General features: G+C 35.1%; 1 protein-coding gene across 5 annotated transcripts in view; it reads left to right on the top strand.

Moving 5' to 3' along the window:
* NR2C1 (nuclear receptor subfamily 2 group C member 1) overlaps positions 1 to 24319 on the top strand; it is a 51608-nt gene extending 27289 nt beyond the window's left edge. For 3 of the 5 annotated variants that reach the window (XM_039236608.1, XM_039236609.1, XM_039236610.1), the window contains exons 8-14: positions 3216 to 3400; positions 4825 to 4987; positions 10988 to 11109; positions 16658 to 16797; positions 17902 to 18039; positions 19360 to 19465; positions 22494 to 24319. In XM_039236608.1, the coding sequence (XP_039092539.1) occupies positions 3216 to 3400; positions 4825 to 4987; positions 10988 to 11109; positions 16658 to 16797; positions 17902 to 18039; positions 19360 to 19465; positions 22494 to 22668 (1029 nt within the window). In that variant the 3' untranslated portion in view covers positions 22669 to 24319. The remainder of the gene's footprint in view (positions 1 to 3215; positions 3401 to 4824; positions 4988 to 10987; positions 11110 to 16657; positions 16798 to 17901; positions 18040 to 19359; positions 19466 to 22493) is intronic. The other 2 variants (XM_039236611.1, XM_039236612.1) reach the window with 2 other exon arrangements.
* Positions 24320 to 26347: the final 2028 nt, after the last annotated feature.

Genomic DNA, 26347 nt, shown 5'->3' with positions numbered 1-26347 from the left:
GTATGTGCGTGCTGATTTGGGTTTAGATTGTGACCAGGATGGCCTCCATTTTGTGGATCCTCATATACGAGTAACTATCAGTAGAAATGTTCCTTATTCCACGAGGTCAGGTACAGCTTCAACGTGAGAGTGACAGAAGTCTTCTAGGTTTCTTTCACCTTGAAATAGAAAGCCTGAGAAATAGTCATTTATAGTAAGTATAAAATTCTTAATATTCCTTTTATGTTGCCCTATAGGTATATAGTAACAGAAGATTTAAAATATGTCAGGTGAAGATGGGGCGCCTGGGTGGCTTAGTCGGTTAAGCGTCCGACTTTCGCTCAGGTCATGATCTCACAGTTTGTAGGTTCGAGCCCCGCATCGGGCTCTGTGCTGACTGCCATCCCAGAGCCTGGAGCCTATTTTGGAGTCTGTATCTCCCTCTCTCTCTGACCCTCCCCTGCTCACGCTGTCTGTCTGTCTCTCTCTCTCTCTCTCTCTCTTTCTCTCTCTCTCTCCTAGAAATAAATAAAAAAAATTAAAAAAATAAATATGTCAAGTGAAGAGAAATTCCTAGCATACCTTATTCAAAACATTGACTTGAGTCGAGTAAGAATAGAATTCCGAGAGCACTGATCTGAGTTATCTGGGTTCTCTTAGAGGTTGGGGTGCCTCTTTATTGAGCAATAAGTCTAAAGGAAAAACCGGTTTGTTTATTTATATGGAGCATGTAGAGTTTCTGTAGTGTTCAGAAACCCTTTTTGAGAAGAAAAAGCAAAAATTTCTCCTGAAGATTCATGTCTATAAACAGATATTAGGGAGCCTCCAACTAGTATTTTTCTCAGCCTGTAATGTGATCTGGTCATCCTATTTAGGGCCAGATTTATTATATACTTGTTGATACTTTTTTTTTTTTTTACATTAATTTATTTTTGAGAGACAGAGTGTGAGCAGTGGAGGGGCAGGGAGAGAAGGAGACAGAATCCGAAGCAAGCTCCAGGCTCCCTGCTGTCAGGACAGACACCCAGTGCTCAGGCTCGACCCATAAGCCATGAGATCAGGACACTTAACTGACTGAGCCACCCAGGGGGCCCTTTGTTATTTGATACTTTTAAGGCACTTCTTTAAAAAAAAATTTTTTTTTTAATGTTTATTTATTTTTGAGAGACACAGCATGAGCAGGGGCAGGGCAGAGAGAGAAGGAGACACAGAATCTGAAGCAGGCCCCAGGCTCTGAGCTGTCAGCACAGAGCCCAATGCAGGGCTCAAACTCATGAACCTCGAGATCATAACCTAAGCTGAAGTCGGCCATTTAACCAACTGAGCCACCCAGGCGACCCTAAGGCACTCTTAATACTTGAGCTCTAGAATCAAATTTCATCTGCCACTTAGTAGCCGCCTAACCTTGGGCAAGGTATTTGGCCTCTCAGTGCTTTACTTTCCTTCCTCATCTGTAAAATAGGGCTAATAGGAGTGTCAACCTTACAGGTTGGGCTTTAGCATGTTGTTATTGAGTGGTGAGATTTGGCCTTTGACCGTATATTTTGGGATTACAAGATTGCACTTGTGCACGTGATTCAAGGTTAGGATGGTAGTTACCATTGCACTGACATAATTAATCCTTTTAGGAGAGGAAGAGAACTAAGTTTTGTTGAGAAATTACTATTTGCCCAGACACTGCTTCTCTCTATGTCTTTGTATTAAAATTGTAATAACCTTCTGTGGTAAATTTCTGACAAGTGGTCTCAAAACCAGCAAGTCACAAGATGAGGTCTTTTCACATTGCCTAAGAGTCTTCAGTGGCAAAAACTTAAAAATCTAGCTCGATAGACATGTAATGAAATGCAAGAGAATGTATAAGAGTTTAAGTTTTAGTTGAAAATTAAAACACTTAAAAATGTTAACTCTTTTTACTCACATTCTAAGAAGCCTGAAGTTAGAGCATAGGCTTCTCCATCAGACTGGACTTCCTAATCTTGCCTCCACTATTTACTACTGCTGGAGTGACAATGGATAATTCTTCTTGTCCATAATAAAGGGATGATGATTCCTATCTCACAGGGTTGTTTTGAGGATTAAATAAAATACATAAATGAGTAGTAACCATGTAAGAACTCTGCAACTGGTAGGTTACTCTGAATGATTCTGGGACCATTCGTTAATTTAAGGAGCACAAAAATTGTGTCATGTTGTTCACCAAAATCAATTTTACATAAAGAATTGATATAACATAAAACATCAAGGAAACATATCTTTTCTTAGGATTAAGAACACTAAAAATAAAAACCATAAAGGAAGAGAAAGGATCTGTCAGTAGTCCATAGAAGGTGACTGAAGGGACTCTCACTAGGTTAGGATGGGATCATTTGAGCAGTGAAAAAAATAATGCATTTAAACACATCAAATATATAAAAATCTTTGAATTTAAAACGATACCTAAAATTCATCAGTCATCATTAGAGGTTACTAAGGGCAATGACTCGTTGCTCTGAAAATTGATAAAAGGAAGAACAGTGAGGCACTTACCTGCCTTTTATACACAAATTATATTTCTGGGTAGTCAAAGAGTTAAGGAAAAAAAATTCTTTTTTACAAAATAATTATAGCTGATTAGTGAATAAAGAATATATGTGTCATTAACAAAAGTAAAAGCTAAAGACAAATGGGAAAATACGCAGTGTATACCAAAAGCCTATTATCTTAAATACGTAAAGAGATTTTTCACCTACACAGTCCCTGGCATTTAACACATTTAACATGGTGGCTGGTAAGACTTGGTATTCTAGGAATTCTGTTCATTAATACATTTCCCTTTTTTTTTCTCTTTTCAGTAACAATTTTAATACATTTTATACAATTTTTATTTGTATAGTTTGTATAAGTTTTGGAAATTGTTAGAATTTTAATACTAAAAAGAACTTTAAAAAATCATCTAATATCCTTTTACAGAGGAAGGGATTGTTGATATGAATAGATTAGTCATTAAGTGCAATTTTTGGTTTTAATGTAATTTTTATGTATAAACATTTCCTAGGAAATGTACCTGATGTCTTTAAACATATTTTTCTTAAAAGTTTCTAAAACCTCAGAGCTCTTTGATTTTACTTTCTGGGTTTCATTCATCTTAGATTTCTTTACTTTTGGCAGTTTATAAACTAGAATTGGATATTTCAGACTCAAAAGTTCACTGATACCAGTTTGCAGATTTTAATACTTTTGTTTGTTTGTTTTTTAAGGCTGAATCATGTCAGGGAGATTTAAGTACATTGGCCAGTGTGGTTACATCATTAGCAAACCTTGGAAAGAGTAAAGATGTTTCTCAGAATAGTAATGAAATGTCTGTGATTGAAAGCTTAAGTAACGGTGATACCTCTTTATGTGAATTTCATCAAGAAATGCAGACCAATGGTGATGTTTCAAGGTAAGGTCTGTTTTGATCTTAAGTATTAGTGTCTCTTACAACATATTCATGGTTTTTTTTAATCTATTTATTTATTTTGAGAGGGAGAGATAGGCAGAAAGAGGAGAGAGAGAATCCCAAGCAGGCTTCGCACTGTCAGCATAGAGCCCACGGTGGGGCTCGAACTCTCGAACCACGAGGTCATGACCTGAGCTGAAGTCAAGAGTCGGGCGCTTAATGGACTGAGCCACACAGGCAGCCCACAATCTTTTTATGTTGAATACTGTTTACAGAAGTTTCAGAAAACAAGTATTTCTGTTAGACTTAGAAAATGTAAAAATGTTATCTAGCAGGTTGCATTCTAAATAATGAGCAATAAATGAATAAGATTAGAAATGTAGTCATAAAATTTAGAAATTTTTCTCTTACTAAAGGTGATAATTTGGGTCTGACATTTCAGGTATTTTATTTTCTGTGTACTGAAATAATTGTCTTACCTCAGGCAGTCATGTTCATTTTCCCCACCACTTTCTAATGATGAAAATAGATTTAAATGACTTAATTGAGGGGTGTGTGGGTGCCTCAGGTCTTAATCTCAGAGTTGTGAGGTCAAGCCCTGCTTTGGACTCCACATTGGGCATGGAGCTTACTTAAAAATAGATAAATAAATGACTTCATTGAATTAACTACAGTTTTAAGTTAGGCTTCAGGAAATTTGTATCAGAATTCTGTTTTTCATTCCCTTGATATTAATACATGAAATGTGGAAGCCAGGTCTCTTTAGGCTTTTTTCACACTGTTTATCATCTAAATGTTGAGGAAACTGCATTTAAGAGTCTCAATAAGTACTTTGTTGAACCTGAAATCTTAAGAAACTCTGAAAGGCCTCTCATTGAAAACTATGGAGAGCTATTATTTGCTAACATTATTTCATTATTTGCCATCCTAATCTCAAATTCTTACAGTTCAGATGTAGAGTTAACACAGTTTTAAAATATTTGCTGAATTTTTAAATAAAATTAACTGTGTTGTATAGAATACAGTAAAGTTGACATAAGTTCTTGCCCTTGTTCTTTCTAAATAACTTCTGTAAGTACAGTAAATGGACTAATTTCTTGTACTATCAAAATATAACTTGTAAAAGTGTATTTTTAGACCAGAGTATAAGGGTTTTTCCTCATAATCACATAAGATTTCTTAAAAAGACTTTAATTCTTTGATAATACATTAATATAGTTTTTCATAGTATACATATTGAAGTTTAATTTGTTGCTTTTGAAGACAGTCATTGCTATCACTGCAATAGACTACTCGGTGCTACTCGAAAGGTCTGTTTTCTAAAGTATCTTTTTTAAGGCCTAAATCTTAATTCTAGAATTTTATATAGAATTTTTATTATATTACGGAGATTGGCCAAGCTCACATCATCTGATGTCTCCTTATAGGGCATTTGATACTCTTGCAAAAGCATTGACTCCTGCAGAGACAGCCTGTCAGAGCTCAGTAGAGGGCATGGAAGGAGGCGTACACCTAATCGCTGGAGACTCAAGCATAAATTACATCGAAAAAGAGGGGCCACTTCTCAGCGATTCACACGTAGCTTTCAGGGTATTTCCATTTATTTTTTATATAATTTTTATGTTGTGTTATCCATTTTGATTTTAATGTTCCTTTCAAAAATCAAAGTATATTTGTGGTGCTTTTAAAATCAGAAATATTTCTGTTAGAATTCAAAATAGCAGGTAAAACATATACATCTGGCTATATAAAACAATGGCCCATTAAAACATCCTGTTTATAAATCATGGTTATATCATTTCATGATTTTAAGTCTATAAAAGCCAGCTTTTAGAACATAGACATTAACTGTGTGTGGTATTATTGTTAACACTAGTATTGTCATTCATGATGTGTTGAGTACCCTGGTTTTGTTCAGTGCCTAGCTCCTACTACTGGTGTAAACCCATATGTAAGACCCAGAGAAAACTCCATTATTATGTATTGCCCCAATTAGCTAGTTTTCAGTATTATTTTTAAGAAGGTAAAAATTAGTTAATATAATTTAACTTTTGTCTTTTACTTTAACCATTTTACAGGAGGTACATGTATAGTTTCTTTCTTGTTTTCCTAAATATATTAATTTAGGATGGAAACAATACATGTAGAATATTAGAAAATAACTTTGTAGTGTTTGATTTGTCATACAAATAACGCTGGGAATACAGCTATAGCAGTACTGGCCATTGAGGCCCTACATTAAGACCCTGATGTTTTGATCCCTCCATTTTAACCATTCTTTATCTTTACTAGCTGTGAGTACTGTTAGAAAATCGTATGCAGAGTGATTTAAAGCAATCATAGCAAGTCCTGGAATACCTGAAGGAAATTGCATATAACTTTACTGTAGATTCTAAGTTTCCATGGGTTTCTAATGAAAATATACACAGTTATGAAGTAAATGTTTTTGTGACTGGTAGAAATAACACAAATCTAGCATTGGCTAAAACTGCATATTTTAAAATTTATATTTGTAAAATTTGATTTGGTAGAAACAGCCACAGAGAAAATCATTGACTTAATAATTGCTTTAATTTTAAATAATCAGTAAAACATATCAGTAAAACCAATTTTCATGTAAAATTTTACCAAAGATAACCTATATGGGAAAAATTAGAAATGCTGTGTTTGTACTGTACACAAGAATTTTTTGTGGGGACTATAAAAAATACAATGGGAATAATCAATGCCATCCTTAAAAAATTATGGTAGGAGCTGTGGACAAGGGTGGAGCAAAGCAAAATTGAATTTTTTTTTCCCTATTGCTCTTTTTTTTCTAATTAGCTTTTTTTTTTTTTTTTTTTTTTGAAAGAGAGAGATTAAGCGTGAATGTGCAGGCTCCACACTGTCCGCACAGAGCCTGACATGGGGCTCCATCTCACAAACCATGAGATAATGAGGTGAGCTGAGATCAAGAATCTGATGCTTAACTAACTGAGCCACCCACATGCCTCCCACCATTGCTTTCTCTTATTCTAAATAAAAGACATGCTTTTGTTGTCTTAGTTTTATTTTCTACCTTTGGATTTAAATGGGAAAGAAGGGTAAAAAACAAGAAGAACTGCAAGGAAAAAAGTCTCTAGAAATGTAGAAGTAGTCCTTTGTTTACTGTTGATGTTGGTCCTCCGAATTTTTGATTCTTTCAAATATTTGATATGGACAGACAAATTAGGCAAATTAGAACTTTCTTTCCTCTCTCCGGAATCGGTTTTTTTGTACAGTCTTTGACAGTACTCAGTATCCTCAGAATCAGCACTGTGAAGTTTCTTGCTCCTCAGACAAAAACAGCTCCTTTTTTCTCTAATTCTTGTTTGCAGCCTTTGTGAAATCAGAAAGTTTGAGAGTTCCTGCACCTCCAGCTCAGTACTTTGTCATGGTTGGCGTTCTCACTGAGGTTTTAAGGTCATGAGTTTCCAAACCTGACATTTGTAAAAAAAAAAAAAAACTCACTTATCTGTTACTATCTGAGCTAAAAAAGCATTTTGTTCCTGTCTTGCATTTTTATGTACTGTGTGGTTTGCAACATGCTTTTGTGTATACACTGTTATTTTTGAGCCTCAAACCACAGTCCCTTGTGAAGATTCTGATTTTTATTGTCATTTCGTGAATGAAAAAAGATTTGGAGGTTTTCAGGGTCTTGTTCAAAGCAGTTGAAACAGAAGGGAGAAATAATCTAATACTGCCACTTGGATTTTGGTTCCAGAGAATCTAGAACAATAGAAATATTTAATATCTTTATTAAACTCGGTTTTTGGTGTGATTTCATATACTTTATTCTTGATTCTTACATTGTGACTACACAGAGAATCAAGGTGGATAGAATTTGCAGTTAGAAATAAGTGTCTGAGACAGAGGTAGGTGATTTCCAAAACTGTTCTCTGCTCTGTATCATCTCAGTATGAAAATCCCAATCCTGTGGTCACCATGTTTGATGTTTACAAGTCATCGTCATTCTTCCCCTACTTTATTCCTCTCCATTCCCTAGTTGAATCCTAACTCTTCTTTTGTTTTAATTTCTCCTTTCCTCTTCATTTTTATCACCATATTTCAAAGCCTTTTAAAATTTCTTAACTTGAACTGTTACAGTAATATCTTTACTTCCAGTCTCTTTATCTTGTCCTGTGCCCTGGTAACAAAATGATGTTTGTTAAAAATCAATCCGGTTATGTTACTCTGCTACCTAGAAGTCTTCTTTAGCTTCCTATTACCCATTTGAGACCCAAGCTCATGACCTTCTAGGTCTTACTTTCCACATTGAGAATCTCTTGCCTGCCATTTGTCAGACATCCCATCCCTTTTTTAGCCCTTTCTGTTTTGGTACATCATTTTGTTTCCATTTTATTCTTATATTGAGACTTCAACACTTAGTACCTCACAGTGAAATCTCATTCGGGGTGCCTGGCTGGCTCAGTTGGTAAGAGTATGTGACTCTTGATCTTGGGGTTGTCAAGATCTCAGTGAGTGGTTGCTGAATTATAATCTTGTAATGTGTAATCCAGGGTCACACAACTCATTAATGATGTGCTGGGAATACAATTCAGATCTAACTCAAGTCAAATGATTTTCTAAAAGCTGTCATTTAGCCTATTATCAGAATTACAGAAACTACTAGAAAGATAATTATAGACAAAGAACTTCTAAAATGGGTAGCCTAGTTGATGTCAACACTTTTAAAAATCATCTCAATATATTATGTGTATAACTTAAAAAATGTGTATGATTCAGTTTATAAACCTAAAATTTCACAGCCATTTTTGGGAATCTCTTTAACATCTTTATAGTAGAAATTTATCTTCTCTGTACAGAGGAAGAAGTCTTTGTCTTTGTAAAAGACTTATAGCATAAATTCTTGCTTTTTCAGCCAGAACTGGCTGATTCATAATGCTAGAGGTGTATCTTGCTTTAAGAAAAGTAAGTCTGTAAAACAGATAAATTATGTTTCTTTTCTTTATAATACAACATGGCAGTATTTTGAATAATGAATTCTAGTTTATATGCAAATGATTTCAATTTTATGATTAAAGCACAGAAAGTCCTCAACATTACCACTGTTGTGTCAATCGAGGTACATCTGTATATTTTAGCCCTTATATTTAATTTTAGTACTCTATTTTACTTTTTTTAAAAGTGATTTTAGTCTATTTGTTTTGTTTAAACAATCATTGTTTTGCATCTTACTCCTCCCCCCCTAAAACTAGTAATCATTGGTAATTCCCCTAATCTTTCAGGCTTTTTCCCCCCCTACTCACCTTGGGCAATTCTCAAAAGGTATGATAGTTCCCAGTTTGTTTTTTATGTATTTTATGTGTAGAAACAGTTGCATCCTAATAATTACATTTACGATGTTTAATATCTGCTTGACTACAGTTCTCTTAAGAATTGTTTTAAACAATGGCATTTTAATTGACTATTCCAGTAAACATTTCTCAAGCATTTAAAAGATATTCTTGGGGTTCCTGGCTGGCTCAGTCAATGGAGCATGCAACTCTTGATCTCAAGGTTGTGAGTCTGAGTCCCATGTTGTGTATAGATATTACTTTAAAATCTTTTTAAAATAAATACAGACATACATAGACAGACATGCACACATACATACATGAATTCATTCTTCCTATGCATAGAATTTCAACTGTTAATTTCTCTGTTGTTTTATTAGTTGGCACCATTTATAAATAGGTAAGTCAATTGTTGCTAATAATGAACAAAGTCAGTTCATCTTTTTTACATTTTGGTAAAAATGGATAACTTTTGTATCATTTTGATGAAAACTTTTTGAACTGTCATCCTAGACAACTTTGAGAATCTGGTTAAAGCTATATATCCATTCCCCGGAAAAATACATATGGGTACATGCACCTACCCCACCCCTGCGAATGTAGCCACTGTTAACTATGTGGCATGTCTCCTGTCCTTTTTATATATACATATGTATGTGTATACACACACACACACAATCTCTCTCTGTTTAACATAAATTAGGTCATCTACAGACTCTTTCACAGTTTTTTCTACTTAGATATCTGAGGTATTTTTTTCCAATGCTATTACATCTCATTTTATCTCACTAATTTTATTGTCTACAGAGTACACTATAGCATAGAATATTTTCCATAGTAATAGAAATTTAGGCTAGTGTTTCTTATGGGTGAAATTACATTTCATTTATAGCAGTGAAAGTGCTCTTTTTTTTAAAGTTTATTTTGAGAGAGTGCTAATGGGGAAGGAGCAGGAAAGAGTGAATCCCAAGCAGGCTCTATACTGTCAGCGCGGAACCTGACATGGCTTGAACCCACAAACCGTGAGACCATGACCTGAACCAGGGTCAAGAGTCAGACACTCAACTGACTGAACCACCCAGGAGCCCCAAAAGTGCTCTTTAATGAGATTTTCAAAAATGTTTCTAGAAGTGTTTTAATGTGGGATATTTATTTTCAACCATTGACACACATTTAAAGTAACTACCTGAGGGACACCTGGGTGGCTCAGTTAGCTAAGCGTTTGACTTCAGCTCAGGTCATGCACTATCAATGCAGAGCCTACTTGGGATCCTCTCTCCCTCTCTCTGTGCCCCCTCCCTTGCTGACACGCACATGCGCACACACACACAACAGTCCCTCCCTCTCTCTCTCTCTCTCTCTAATAAATAAATAAACTTTAAAAAAAATAAAATAAATTCACGACCTGAAGTCAGCAGTACAAACTGACAGCCTGTGAGTATATAGCCACAGACACGTTTTGTTTTACCTGTAGATTAAGTAGGGAGATTTCACATAGAACCTGCTCTTTGAAAAATAGAGCAGCTAAGGAGCTCAAATTGCCATATGTTTTCAATGTATGGAATTCGAGTCACAGCTGTGCCCTTTATCTGGGATTATGCACTTCCCAGATGGCACCAGCAGGCCCACTTCTCTTATCATTCTCCTGACTCTGTAAGATTTAAATTTGTTACTCCCCACAGCCTGAACGAAAGGAACATTTAACATACAAGATTGCTCCTTAAACTGAATTTGTGATATATCATTATTAATAAAGGAAGAGAAGAAAAAAAGCACATTGTTAGACCAAGACAGAAAGTAACTTTTAAAACACAACCAGAGGGGCACCTGGATGGCTCAGTCGGTTAAGCGTCCAACTTCAACTTAGCTCATGATCTCATGGTTCCTGAGTTTGGGTCCTGCATCAGGCTCTGTGCTGACAGCTTAGAGCCTGTAGCCTGCTTCAGATTCTGGGTCTCCCTCTCTTCTCTTCCCCTCCCCTGCTCATATTCTGTCTCTCTTCAAGTGAACATTGAAAAAATTTTAATAAAAATACTACCAGACAATATCATGATTTATTAAGTGGGATTCTGCTTGTGTGAGTATTGCTTTGTTAGAAGCTGTAATCTATTCATTCTAAATCCTGTTTTTAGCTGTAAAATTCAGTGACTTGGCTTATATCAAGATTTGCCTTTTGGTGACTGTATCAAACTCATGTGATATGTTTACATTTTTCAAAGAAATTATAATTTAGAACTGTCATAAAATCATTTACCTCAGTCCCTGTTCACACTAGCTCACCATGCCTTCTCCTATGCCTGAGTACCTGAATGTGCACTACATTGGGGAGTCTGCCTCTAGACTGCTGTTCTTGTCAATGCACTGGGCACTTTCAATTCCTTCCTTCCAGGCTCTAGGGTAAGTGTTTTAAAGTCCTTGAGTATAAATGTGATTTTATAGCACAAATATACGCTAAGCAAGAACTTTTATATTGGATGGATTTGCATTAAAGGAAAAAACTGTATAACATTATAACTTAAAGTTTTGTTATATATATGACAAAGTATGGCAATTAGTATATTTTTTATGTAGGAAGAGTATCCATGTTTCATAATTTGTGTTAATAATTCAAATGAAATGTATGCAGTGGAGCTGATAAATCATGGCCAGCATTTGTAATAGGCCATCTTTGACCTGAAGGTAGGGAGGCTGTAGGTATATCTTGGACTGTTGTTTCCCTCCCACCCCCACTGTTTCAGTGTTCATCTAGGCATGTTAATACGGAGCTGAAACTTACATATAGTGAATATGTTTAAAAGTAGAAATAATTGTTTTCCAATTGTGGATACAAAAAGTACCACTTTGATCATTTAGAAGTACCTACCACTAAGGAACACATCAGTAATCTGTATTACATCAATATTACCTAAAATTTGCCAGATTTACTTAGATTGCTTTAAAGTAACTGATATGAAAAGACAAAGAGACCATAGAAAAAGTTAAGCCCATTGTTAGAAAAGTATTTTTCTAGTCACAGGACCCTACTCACCAATATGAGTTCATAAGCAATACACTTTCGTATCCTATACATCTGTTCCGATTTGCAAAATAGGAAAAATAATTTCCCATCCTTTATTCTTAAAGAATATTTTTTAATATAACTAAAAAACATATCTCAGTCATGACTTTGAAAAACATACATAGAAACTCAGCTATAATTTGGTTTGTAATTTGGTGTTGGATATACCATGCATTAAATCATGTACTTAACTAAACCAATTACATAAATTGAAAGCCTGATTTAGAATGGTTAACCTTTAAAACAATTGTTAGCTCTTTCTCTCAAAATAACAGAGTTTTCAGAATTTCTCCAGTCTGTTTTTTTAACAAAAAAATTAAAATACGATATAAATTTACATATAACACTGTTGGTCTTAAGTACTTCTGTTAAATTAAGTGTGATTATCCCATGGAAACATTCTCCAAATGTTAAAGAAACCAAAAATAAAGCCTGAGATTTCCAAATATAATACAGTTTTACACTGGCAGCCACACTTCCCCGTGATCTATCCTGAAAATTGGTTTCAATGTAACAGCCACAGGATTCTTTGCGATTAGAATTAAGCATTCGTATAGCATTTAAGGCCATTAATTGCTATGTAAACTCTTACAATCCACATCTAGATAATTCGTAATTCGATTTAAGCAGATGCAAGAGGGCTAGGTTCTAAGGGTGGGAAATTCTGTTGTGTGGTAATAAAAGCTACTGAGTCTCCTAGAAACTGACATTGGTTGCATTTTTATCTGTAGACACAAAACTTGGAAACAAAGCCCTAATTATACATACAGAAACAGATAGGCAACATTAATCATTTTCGTAAAGTTGAGTTTGTTTGATGACTTACTTGAATAGAGGGGAACAATAGCTTCAAGAATCTTAAACAGTGGGTGGTTAATACTGTTTGTATTTTATAATGCTTTATGTTTTACAAGGATATTACTTTTCTGTTATAAAATTTGTAGTCTCAATACTTACAGGAATTCAGTTGTTTTTGACTTCTACCTGCATAATTTAGGTGGCTGCACAGTAGTAGGTTCGTTACAGGCCCTTGGCATGATTTGTCAGCAGTCCTGTCTGCCTAGATTCTTGTCATATAACCAAAAGTTCTAAACCACCAGTATTGGCTATAGGAGACTTTATTTACTGAGTAATTCAAGAAACCTTCCATTAAATGGTAAGCCTTTAAAGTTGAATCTTTTAAATCCCACTAAAACAAAGTAATGTTTACCATAGCTCTAGGTTTAAAACCAGCCCTGTTGCTCTATCGCTGACTACTTTTCCCTAAGGGCCATGCCTTCCTTTCAAACAGATGCGAGGTAAAATACAATGCCTTGGGTTTATTTGTGTAGGAGACAAATAGTTACTTTATCCCCAGGCATAAGTGACTTCCAAAGTCATGTTACTTTATCAAAATAAATAGTGTAAAGGATGATCTGAACTCTTAGTACTATGTACGTATTTTAATGAACGTAACAACATAGTACAATAGTTAAAGAAAAGTACCTATATCTCTTTGTAAAAGAAGTTGACATACTTTTGTGCAACCTAATGTTTTTATTTAATAACACTGGCATTGCTTTCAGAGTACCTGATTCATTAATTACCCTATCCAGCTCCTTTTGCTTTTCGAAGGAAAGATGTTTTGAAAATACAAATTATTATATGATTATAATAATTGCTTGTTTTTAACAGAAAAAGTTGACAGCAAACATGCCCTTACCATCACAAAATATTAGCTTTAAATGGGGGGTCTTTACTGTGAAATTTCACTTGGTATCTTACTTGCTAAAATTTGTAATGATTTATACAAAAAGACTTTGAACACCTGGGTTCAAATTCTGGATTTATTTATCTGCTAACTTTGCTCCTTAACTAATAGTACTTTATTAGTTAAATTATTAACTAATTTATACATCTATAAATTAGATGCAGAAATGCTTTCTTGCTGGGTAGGCTACTTAACTGAGAATGATGAATGTAAATGATCTAGCCCAGTGCTGCTGCAAAATAGATTGCCAGTGCTCATTTTCCCTTCATTTTTTTAGGAACCTTCTTTTTAAAGAAGACTTGCTGTTTTCCTTTCCTAATGAACTTTCTGAAAACATACTTGAAAAGCGTGGCTAGCTATACTACAAGGATATTTTGGGTTTTGTTTTAGATGAAGATGTAAATATAGATATATTTCAAGAATTAATCTCCATATTTAGCTCTTTTCCTATGGAAACAAAATAATGTGGCATATTCCTCAGTTGCCAGTTTTCATCATTTTTCCTTTTCGGGTATTCAAAACAATTCTGGTGTTCATCATCCTCTGTGCAGTGACTCCTTAACCGTTTCTCTGAGTCTCCTACAACAATGTCAAAGTACTTTCTTAGTACTAGGTGTAGCACAGGCCAGTAAGAGGTTTGATTGTTTTTGGTCTGTTGGCTCTATTCATTTTTCTGTCTTGTGTCCACTACTTTGGTTAACTGTTTCCTCTTGGAAACTTCAGAATCAGGGGCACCTGGTGGCTCAGTCAGTTAAGCATCCAACTCCACATGGTGCATGGGATCAACTCCCCTGCTCTCTGCTGAGAGGACAGAGCCTGCTTAGGATTCTCCTCTCCCCCCTCCGCCCCCCCATGTGTACTCTCTTACAAAATAAATAAACATTTAAAAAATAAAAATAAAACTTCAGAGAGCGCTGGGTGGCTCTGTCAGTTAAGCATTAGACTCTTGATTTCAGCTCAGGTTATGATGTCACAGTTCATGGGATCAAGATCAAGTGCCACATCAGGCTCTGTGCTGACAGCATGGAGCCTACTTGGGATTCTCTCTCCCTCTCTCAAAGCACCTTCCCCCTCAAAGTCAATAGATAAACTTAAAAAAAAAATAAAGTAATATTGAAGTATAGAAACATAAAGTAAAATTTCATCCTCCAGAGGTAACTAACCTCAGTATTAACAGTTTGGCATCCTACCAGATCTTTTCATTGTCATATTTTAACAATCATATATACACTTGCATATCATATTCTTTGCCTTTCTTTTTACGCTTAGATGATAGGTTTCTTCCTATGTCAACACTGTAAATTTATTCTCCTTAGCGGTTGTCTGGTATTTCCTTTTACAGGATTTACTATTTATGTACTCATCCCTTATTAGTAGACATTTGTGTTGTTGCTAGTTTAGTTATTCTGTCCATGCTACAATAAGCACTGTTGCATTGTATGTATACTTTTGCCTACTTTGAGTAGTTCTATAAAACAGGTTCTAACGAGAAGAGTTGATGAGTCTGAGAGGGTATATGTTCTATTTTTTTGATGATAGGTACTATTAAATTGTCATCCAAAAAGATACTGAGCCAGTTAACACATCAGCAGTGCTTATGTGAGAATGAATTCTTATTTTCTCATACCCTCCTCAATTCTGGAATTTATTCATCTCTTCTGATACATGAAAATAGTATCTTGTTCTCTTCTATTTTCTTCAATTTTAAGATTGAAATTTTACATCACTTTTAATATGAAAATTTGAAAATGACTGAATTTCTTTCCATTTAAACTTCACTTTCAAATAATTTTTTTTTTAAATGTTTATTTCTAGGAGAGAGAGAGAGAAAGACAGTGTGAGCAGGGGAGGGTCAGAGAGAGAGGGAGTCACAGACTGAAACAGGCTCCAGGCTCTGAGCTGGCAGTCAGCACAGAGCCCGATGTGGGGCTCGAACCCATGAACCGCGAGATCATGACCTAAGCGAAAGTCGGACACTTAACCGACTAAGCCACCCAGGCGCCCCTCAAATAAATTTTGATTTGCAAAACAAATTGGCAGTGCCATGGATCTTTTTGTTTTCAAGTTCTTTTCCATCTTTCTCTACTCACATGTCAGCCCTTCAGACAGACCTTCTCTAGCCACCTTACCTGAACACCCCCTATTTTTTGATGCATCATCCTACTTTATAGTAATGGAGAGTTTTTATTATCTGAAACTTTATATATAACCATACACGTGTGTATAATATTTATATAAAATATATGGAATAATATTTCTTTACTATGTTTATCTTCTGTTTCATGGAGGCGGACTTGATCCATCCTATTGATTGGTATTTCTCCAGTGCCTTGAATACTACCGACATATACTTTATTTCATGCCCTATTCACCTAACTCTTACGTTTGCATCTCGTAATAACTCTGAGGAGGGTGTAGGACATACGGTATCTCTTCATTTTATATAGCTAAGCAGCTGAGACCTGGGAATCTTATTAGCCAGATTTCAAATGGATAATCAGTGGATGATCTATGTTTAAAAACCCTGGTTGACTTCTATTCCAATTTTTTCTTTTTTCTCTCATGCTCTTGAGATTTCTTATTCAGAAGTTTAGGAAAGGACCTTACTTTCATTACTCCTAGTAAATCCTTGGTATCTCATTTATAGGGATACTAATTTCCTATCTGAAACATACAGAACAAACCATTTCTCCCAAGAAATCGGTTGCTTGCCTATCATCAAATCATTCTAGTTGCCCTTACATAAAAAAGCATTTACCTGAATTTAAACCAAAAAAAAAAAAAAAAACTTGGGAAAGTTTTTAAATGTATGCTTTTGTTTTTAATATTTTTAAAAGTAATCTGTATTCCATCTGTTTTCATGAAATGTGGGGTTAAAGCCCTAACTTTTAGTTTGCAATACTACCTTATAAACTGGCTGAATGATTAGTAAGGTAGCTAATATTTAAATTTATAAGCTTTCCTCATCAGTTGTTATTCGTTATATAAGACAGAATTGACTGGGTCCATGTCCACTTGGTCTTTCTAGAATAATTTTATTTCAGTAATATTTTATTTTTAAATAGATGAGCCAGTTGTAAAGTTTGTAAAGTACATATTAACATCTGATATGCGTTTGATGTGTTTTGTTTTAATAGGCAAGAAAACAGCATATCATTGGTGAAAGCTTATTGGAATGAACTTTTTACTCTTGGTCTTGCCCAGTGCTGGCAAGTGATGAATGTGGCAACTATATTAGCAACATTTGTCAATTGTCTTCACAGTAGCCTTCAACAAGGTAAGAAGCATTTTATTTATTTCCTTTTCTAGGATATAAGAGGAAGGGGGGCCATCGGTTTTATAAAGTAGAAGTTAAGTAGCTGATTATGTTTTAGATACCAACACCCTTTTTGCTTGAGATAATTTGTACATTTTGATAAATTCATCCATTAATCACCCAAAAATATTTTCAAACGAGAGCACAACAAAATCGTTCATTGGGATATATTCTGTCACTTAAACAGTAGTGGAGTCACTGAACAATCTTTACTCTTTTTCCTTTTCTTGATGCCAAGATGATTACAGCTTTCATTTATTTGAGGAGATAGGCAGTCCTTGATTTATAAATGTTTAACTTCAGATTGGCTTGTGACTAACCACAAGCATGCCCATCCTCAAATGGGAAGAAGTGCTTTTTGAATTCAGGAATAATTTACAAATTGGGAGTCATTATATTTCCTTAGCATGTTTTACATTGTTTTTAAATCATCGGCTTCTATTTCCTGTTTGAGGGCAGAGAAATATCTTAAAATGTCATCAGCAGTAGATCCTGCTAAAAGGTAGCATTCCATTCCTATTCGTGGACTCCTGGTCTTGATTCATTTCTCATGATTTGTAATGAGTTATGTACATCCTACCTTCGCTAAAGCTAGGGTTGACTAATCAGATGTGTTTTAAACATAAACACTGTAAATTTTAAAAGTTCTTATAAAACTATTCAACTTTCCTTTTGGTCTTGGTAGTGTTTTTTGCTGTGTATTTGTTTCTATTTTAGTAGTGTTGGTAACTTTAAAAAATCTAAGCTTAAATTAAATCTTGTTACCAAAATCTGAGTAAAAAGGCCAGTTTTTCAGGAAGTTATCTTTACAGATTATCTTCTCAAAGATGTATCTTAAAGAGAAACACTAAATTTGTTGGGGGTTTTGCTTGTTTTTTTTCTTAACTGAGCACTGTCTGAAGATAATTAGTTTCATCTTTATTTGCAGTGATACAGAATTCTAAACATTTATAGATTGGCTATATTCAAAGCTGAATATTTGTGAGAGGGAAATATCTTGGGTAAAAATAGATGTACACTTTAGCCAAAAACTAGAAGCTTTTGTGTGTTTGTTTTTAATTAAAGATAAAATGTCAACAGAAAGAAGAAAATTATTGATGGAGCACATCTTTAAACTACAGGAGTTCTGCAACAGCATGGTAAAACTCTGCATTGATGGATATGAATATGCCTACCTGAAGGCAATAGTACTCTTCAGTCCAGGTACATAAACATGTACTTATTTACAGTACAGTGGCTGGGGGTATGGGGAAATGGGAACCCTCGTACATTGCTGATGGGAATGTAAAATGATGCAGTTAACGTGGAAACAGCCCAAGCATCCATCAACAAATGAATAAGCAAAATGTAGTATCTACATACAGCAGAGTATCATTCCACCATTAAAGAGAATGAAATTCTGATACATGCTGTACCATGCTTGAAAACAGTATACTCAGTGAAAGAAGCCAGTTACCAAAGATCACATTTTATATGATTCCATTTATATGAAATGTCTAGAAAAGGCAAGTCTATAGAGACATAAAATAGATTAGTGGCTACCAGGGACTACGAAGCGGGGAGCACAAAAGTGACTACTAATAGGAATGGAGTTTCTTTTGCAGTAACAAAAATGTTCTATTCTAAATGTTTTGTAATGATGGTTGCTAACTGCAAATATACTAGAAACTACTAAATTATACACGTTAAATCCGTGAATTTTATGGATATTAGACATCTAAGTATGAGAAGGGAAGTTAAAGAAATCATTGAAATGACATAGTTATGTTCACATCAGCATTTGAATTCTTCATATTTTGCTAGACATCACTAAAAGACAAATGAAAGAGGAGTATTATTTTTTTAATGGTTAAACTTCTAAACATTTGATTAGAGTTGCCAACAGATAGAAAAATGTCTCCTGTTTTCCTGCCAGTTTCTAGCTTTCACATATAGTAAAATGAAAGTAAGTCCAATGATCAATTTCTGAATAAGGAAAATCGATTGTTCTTTTAGACTCTATTTGTTGTTTTGGTGTGTATTTCTGTTCCTGTGCATCATAATAAAATTATCTGAGGAAACCTGCTTCTTATACTCAGTGATTCCAATAAGATGATTAAAGCTTTTTGGGTTTGTTTGTTTGTTTGTTTTTACTGCTTCTTATAATGTTTCACATAAGTTAATATATATCTCCATTTTAATCACAACCAATTTGCCACCTTCATTTTCCTTAAGATTGAGAGAATACAGATTTGATGTAATATAATTTTATCTTATTGAATATTTGCAATATTTTTTTAAAATTTATTTTGAGAGAGAGAAAGAGCATGAGTGGGAAGGGCAGAGAGAGAATCCCTAACAGGCTGTACATGCTAGCAACACGGAGCCTGACGCAGGGCTTAAACTCAGGAACCATGAGAACATGACCTGAGCCAAAACCAGGAGTGAGATGCTTAACTGACTGAGCCTCCCAGGTGCCCCGCTCTGTGTCTTACTAAATGAGCATTTAGAACTAGGGTGACAATATATTCTTTCATGTTTCAGATCATCCAGGCCTAGAAAACATGGAACAAATTGAGAAATTTCAGGAAAAGGCGTATGTGGAATTTCAAGATTATATAACCAAAACATATCCAGATGACACCTACAGGTATCTACAAGTTGAATACTATTTAATCCATCCTAAAGTTTTTTGTGAATCTGTTATTTCATTTTTTTCTATCCCAAGAGTAATTCACTGTTTTGGTCACCCTGGACCTTTAAAATAGCTAATGCTTTTAAAAGCAGTAGAGCCTTGTTATGAGTGATTTACAGGTAGTATTTCATGCAGTTCTTAAAGTGCTGTAAGGAGACTGCAGAGAGAGCTTAAATTGCTTGTTCAAGGTCACACATAAATGGCAGGGCCTGCCTGTGAGCCCGGGTTGTGTGACTCTAGTGCCCAAACTCTGTTTTCTTCAACTGAAGTAAAATATTTTTATTTGTAAAAGGGAACAAATAGGAATGAATGAACAAAAACACCATTCGACTATTTTATAGGTAATTTAGAAATTTGGTTTATGATATTTCTACCAAGATATTTCTTAACAATGTCCTTTGAAAAAAAATTTATAGGATCCAACTCAGTTTTTGAAGAGGAATGATCTTGGAGAGTAGTAGTTAAGCACATGGCTTTCAGAGCCAGAATACCACGGTTTGACTCCTGACCCCATCACTCACTCACTAGCTATATGATCTTGGGCAAGTTATTCAGCTTTTGTGTTTCAGTTTCTTTGTTAAATATAGACAGTACCCACATTTTACAGTTAGTATAGTGATTAAATCAGTTGTTACATGTAAATAGCCTAGGACAGTGCCTATTACATAGTATATTACACATATAGTGTACATACATGTAATATATAATGTGTATATATAGTAAGAGCTATATAAATGTGTTTACTAATACTATTTTATATACTAATAAAAGAATGTTTTGCATAAAATAATTTTTTACAAGGTTGCCTGGGAGGCTCAGTCAGTTAAGCCTCCAACTTCACCTTGGGTCATGATCTCGAGGTCCATGGGTTCGAGCCCCACATTGGGCTCTGTGCTGACTACTCAGAGCCTGGAGCCTGCTTCGGACTTTGTCTCCCCCTCTCTCTGTCCCTCTGCTGCTCACATGCTCTCTCTCAAAAATAAACATTTTTTAAAAATAAAATAATTTTTTACAGATAGTATGTTACAGATTTATAAGCCAGTTCCACCTTGAAAATCAGCCTTAGTTTATTAACCAGTTTTCCTACCCTGCTTCCTGCCAGTTTTACTGCTGCAACTCAGCTGTTGGGAACAAACAAAAACTGAGTAATTTGAGAAGTAGAGTATTGGCTACAGGAAGGTGATATAATCCTGGTTTCAGTTGGTCTCAAATGTTTGGGTACAAGGCCTTAGAATACAGGAGGGACAAACATACCCAATCTTTTTGGAAAGGTGTTTTGTAGTTGTTGTTGTTGGTTTTGTTGTGATTGCTTTCAGTTTCAATGAAACTGAAATGTTGTTTCAAAACAACAACGACAAAACTGAAATTAATGTTTCAAAAGTTGTTTTATACCTCATTATACAAATTAAATTTTTCCTCTTTTTGACATACAGTTGTTTGCTGACCTCACTTCCATTAAGTTCCAGGTGCTTTGACTAATCTCTAGAACTCTTTCTCAGTTTCTTACATTCTTTTTTCTTCTTCTTTTTTTTTTAATGTTTTATTTCTGAGAGGGAAAGAGACAGCATGAGCAGGGGAGGGTCAGAGAGAGAAGGAGACACAGAATCTGAAACAAGCTCCAGGCCCTGAGCTAGCTGTCAGCACAGGGTCTTGAACCCATGAACCGTGGGATTATGACCTAAGCTGAAGTCAGATGCTTAACCGACTGAGCCACGCAGGCGCCCCTCAGTTTCTTACATTCTGATTTATTTAAAAATAATAAATTATCAGGCACCTGGGTGGTTCAATCAGTTAGGGTCTAACTCTTGATTTTGGTTGAGGTCATGATCTCACAGTTGGGAGATCAGACCCTGCATTTGGGCTCTGTGCTGACAGCGCAGAAGCCTGCTTGGGATTCAAATTATCAGCAGTTTTCAACTTATAATATGTATTCAATGCAAGATATGGGTCTGCCTTTAAGATCCTCAGTAGCATAGAAACTGGCAGGGATCATTTCATTAATCTTTACCATAATACAGAGAGACCAGCTGACACACATTCACACAGGTAGGGGGGCAGCTGAATTACAGTTTGAACCCAGTGGTCTTGATTCCATAATCTGTGCTCTTCCCAGTAGTAACTGTTGTCAGTTTTACCATTTCCTTTTTTTTTTTTTTATTACCATTGAGTCCCAAAATATTGCAGTTCTTACAATCTCATCTGAATTTCTAAGCCACCTTTTTTAAAAATTTGTTTAATTATTTATTTTGAGAGAGAGAAAATGTGCACACAGAGGCGAAGAGCAGAGAAACAGGGAGAGAAAGAGTGTGAAGCAGGCTCTGTATGTCAGTGCAGAGCCCAATGTGGGACTCAATCCCACGAACTGTGAGATCATGACCTGAGCCGAGATCAAGAGTTGCATGCTTAACCAACTGAGCCACCCAGGTGCCCTGAGTTTCTAAGTCATCCTTAAAGGTATAATTTGGTCTCTGTTTTAATAACTTAGTTCCATAGTCCATATGGCCAAGCAGAGACAACACAGTGTAGCAGTTATAAGCAAGGCTTTTCAAAGAAATCTGTCAGATTGCACTTACCGCCCAGGTGATTATCATACACTCTGAGGCTTGAGAATACTTGTTTTTTTTTCTTTTTCTTTTTGTTTAATGCTTATCCATTTTTGAGAAAGAGAGGACAGAGCACGAGTCAGGGTGGGGAAGAGAGAGGGAGACACAGAATTCAAAGCAGGCTTCAAGTTGTCAGCACAGAGCCGGAAGCAGGGCTTGAACCCACAAACCATGAGATCATGACCTGAGCTGAAGTCGGATGCTTAACCAATTGAGCCACCCAGGTGCCCCAAGAATAGTTAAGTTTTTATTTTAACTTTTGAAAATTAGATCTTTATTAAATTAAACCAAAACTAGGTACATGCAGAAATTATTCCTAGTTTTCTACTAAATCTTTATTTATACCCTTATTTTTTCTTTCCTCTTTTTTAACTTTTTAGGTTGTCCAGATTACTACTCAGATTACCAGCTTTGAGATTGATGAATGCTACCATCACTGAAGAATTGTTTTTCAAAGGTCTCATTGGCAATGTACGCATTGACAGTGTCATCCCACATATTTTAAAAATGGAGCCTGCAGATTATAACTCACAAATAATAGGTCACAGTATTTGAAATCTGAAATGTCAGTGTAAACTTACTGTTCTTTCCCAGAACACATGATGACACCAAATTGAACTCATTACTTCCAGGGTATTTGGAAATTTTGACTTTAAAGAGTAACCAAAAACCAAGGTGTTTTTATTTTAACTTCATAAGAATTTTCAAAGTGATGGGCAGGTAGCAGGAATCAGAATTTCCCTTCCTGCCTTATTTAAGTGAATGAGAAATACTATGAATTTATTCTTGGTTAAGAGGACACTTTAAGCTGTCACTTCTTGGCATCTAAACTAAGATCTCTTATTATATTTTATCTTATAAAACAAATAAATTAGTCTTTTTTTCCAGAATGTGTTCTATTCATGTTTTTCATTATGAGCTAGTACAAACACTTAAATCATCAGAAATCCCTATGGAGGATTTCCTTGCGTTTTACTCTTCCATAATATAATCTGTTTGTTTTAATTACCGTGTAAAAGGAGGTTCTTTTATTCTCATTGGCATAATGATAACATTAGAACCATAGAAAATTATAACTGAATATATATATTTTTTGTCTTTTGTAAATATTATGATACCTTTAGCATATACCACTCTCATTGCTGGCAGTGAGACATAGGCCATTTATGATCTCAAGACTTTTTTTAGTGTTGTATATTATTAGTTACAAGCACTTTTTATTTATGTATGTAGCAGAAAATTGTTTTTGAGAATGAGATAGGGTTCATGTTTTAATATTTTTGGTTTACTGCTGTTTTTTTTTTAGTACAGACCGAGCCCCACATGTTTCGGTATTTCAAAATGGATATTAAATTTGTTGCTCTTCCATTCCACAAAAGGCATCTGACTTCTCTCCCTCTTTTCTGACTGCATTATAACTTCCTGACCCTTCATTAGTTTAGCTGGTTTCTTTTAGGCCCTTAGAAATACCCACTTTGTTAAATCATGGATATCTCGCAGCCCATCTGGGTTTTCAAGGTGAGTTAAGCAATTAATTTAAAGCAAATTGGTGATTTTTAAAAATTTAAGTTTTGTAACATGTAAAGGAATGTGCACTGATATTTGATACTTTGCCCTAAAGGAGGGAAAGCTGTTTTAACAGTGGTAATGGCATCAGCCTGAAGCCTGGTTGCCACAACAAACCACTTGAGTCTCCCTGAATGCCTTCCATGGCAGTGTTTTCCTCTGAAAGCCTGACCTGTTAAATCTTTCTTTGCTATGTCTTGATGAATTATTTTGGTGTGTCTATTTGTTGATTTAAAAAAAAACAAATATGGAGATTTTACTGCACTCAAGAGTACATTTTTTATAAAGATTTTTGCAATAGAAGGAAAGCTGAATTTAGGGGAGGAATTAAGGGAGATTTTTTTCCTCCTATTTAGAAATGTAATTTTTATCAACTGGTTTATTTATAATTATCAACTGGGGAAAATTGCATTTAGTATAAAATATTCAAATGGAAAAATCAGTAGGTTTATATCTTTATAAACCTATTGAAGTAAGCCAAGGATTCAGGAAAATAATTCTTTAAAATAATGTACTAATGGTTAATTAAGATACATGTTTCTTTCAGGTATTTTTCCTGACTAAATTTGTAGTTATATTTGGAAGTATTTTTAAAACTATATTAAAATGTGACCCGCATTAAAAATATCAATTTATTTGATTTCAGAGTGTTTGGTCATCCATTTGTTCTGTTAAGAAATGTGTACCAGAATTTATTCAAGTACTTCTAGGAAAGGAAATGCATGAAAAACCTTTCCATATCCAATATTTTAAGATTATTTACAATTCAGTATGAAGACGTTCAGCTAAAACTTCAGATTAACTATGAATTTATTTTTCTCTCCTGAAATCTTAGTAAATAACACAAAGTTAACCACACAAGAATACAGGAAACAAGAAAGCAAAGGAAAGCAAATTCAGTAAATTCTTAGAAAATAAAATGGAGGTAGAGAAAGACTAACTTAATTAGCAGAGCCAGAATCAAGGAAGCTCTAATCTGAGTGCCTGCAAAAAAGATGCCATTGCCTGAGAAAGATGCCAGTAGCCAGCAAAGATGCTCAGTACCTGGAAGAACTGGTGTTTATATTCAGAGATGATGCCTTTGGACATTTAAAAAGAAAAAAATGGTTACAAGTCTGTGTACTGAATCATTGAATTATCTTTTTCTACCCTTAAGTCAAGTGACCACTTTTTGTCCTTCCAGTTTTTTGAGCAGGAGGCAGAGGTTAGTTCTCTTTAGAAATGAACTGGAAGATCAGAGTTTCCAGGGTACCAGGGATAACAGCTTGGATTAGATATAGGATTGAAAATATGGATATGGTGAAAATCTGCATTCTCCCTAATCATGTCCCCACAGTGCTGGCCATTGGTATAGGCTTCTCTGCCAGGATGATTTTCTTCAGAGAAATTAATTGGCCTTAGAGAAAAGATCTCCAGGCACTTGCTTTTGGTTGTACCTTGATGAAAAGCCAGCTTGCTACTTTATCACTCTTCAGAGAAGCCAACTAATTTCCAAGTTTTATGGATATAGATAGATAGAAACATGCGCGCGCACACACACACATACACACATACCTACATATACATGGGGTTTCCATTCAGGTCTTTAGTGCCTACTATTAAATATGAACTTACAGCCATGATCACTAGATAATTGAGGAAAATCTCCAACACATAAAAGATCAGACATTATTAGGGCCCAGGGGCAGAGGGGTAGGGCACAAATATAATCCAGGGATCAGAAAAATATCCACCTCTAGGGACGCCTGGGTGGCTCAGTCGGTTAAGCATCCCAACTTCAGGTCATGATCTAGCGGTTCATGATTTTGAGTTCTGCTTTGAGCTCTATGTTGACCACTCAGACCCTGGAGTCTACTTCAGATTCTGTGTCTCCCTCTCTCTCTCTCTGCCCCTTCCCCACACATAATCTGTCTTGCTCTCAAAACATTTTTTAAAGAAAAATATCCACCTTCAAAAGTAATTAATATTTTGAAACAAAGATGTATCCATGAAATGAGAACAGGATGCTTTGAAAAGGGAAATTTGGTCTGTGTGTGTGTGTGTCTGCCCCTCCCCTGCTTGCACTCTCTCTTTCTCTCAAAAAGGAATAAACATTTAAAAAAAAAAAGAAAAAGGAAATTTGGAGCAACTACCTGTCCCTGGAAATTAAAAATGATAGCCAAAGCAATTCATTAGAAGAGTTGGAAGATAAAGTTGTTGAGAAACTTCCCCTGAAAGTATAAATAAAAGATAAAAATAAGAAAAAAATAAAATTAGAGAATCAAATCAGGAGGCCTAACATCTTAATAACAAGAGTTTAAGAAAACAAAAGAGGTAAGGAAATTGTTAAATAATACAAGAAAAGTTTCACAAAAGGACATGTGCCTCTAGGTTGAAAGGATCCACCCTTTAAATGAAAAAGATCTTTACAGTCTTAAAATCAGAACAATATAGTCAAAGAGAAGATACTGTATTGCTGCTTCTAGTGATACAGTGAAATAGGTAGGTGCTGTGAAGGGTGTTGATCTGTTGCTAGGCTCATAAGTCTTACATGAGTTTTCAAAGAAGTTTAAAGTTGGTGTAGGTCATGAGTTCTGCCCCTCACTCCCCACCCCGTCATGGCAGAAGCAAATGTACATCTTTTCTGGAAAAAATATGTATTCTTCAGAGACAGAGCATGATGTGGGGA

This window comes from Hyaena hyaena, unplaced genomic scaffold (genome assembly GCF_003009895.1).
Source record: "Hyaena hyaena isolate Hyena2069 unplaced genomic scaffold, ASM300989v1 scaffold_113, whole genome shotgun sequence".
NCBI lineage: Eukaryota > Metazoa > Chordata > Mammalia > Carnivora > Hyaenidae > Hyaena > Hyaena hyaena.
Note: the sequence above shows the minus strand (reverse complement) of the source record. Positions and strands in the feature narration are given on the sequence as shown.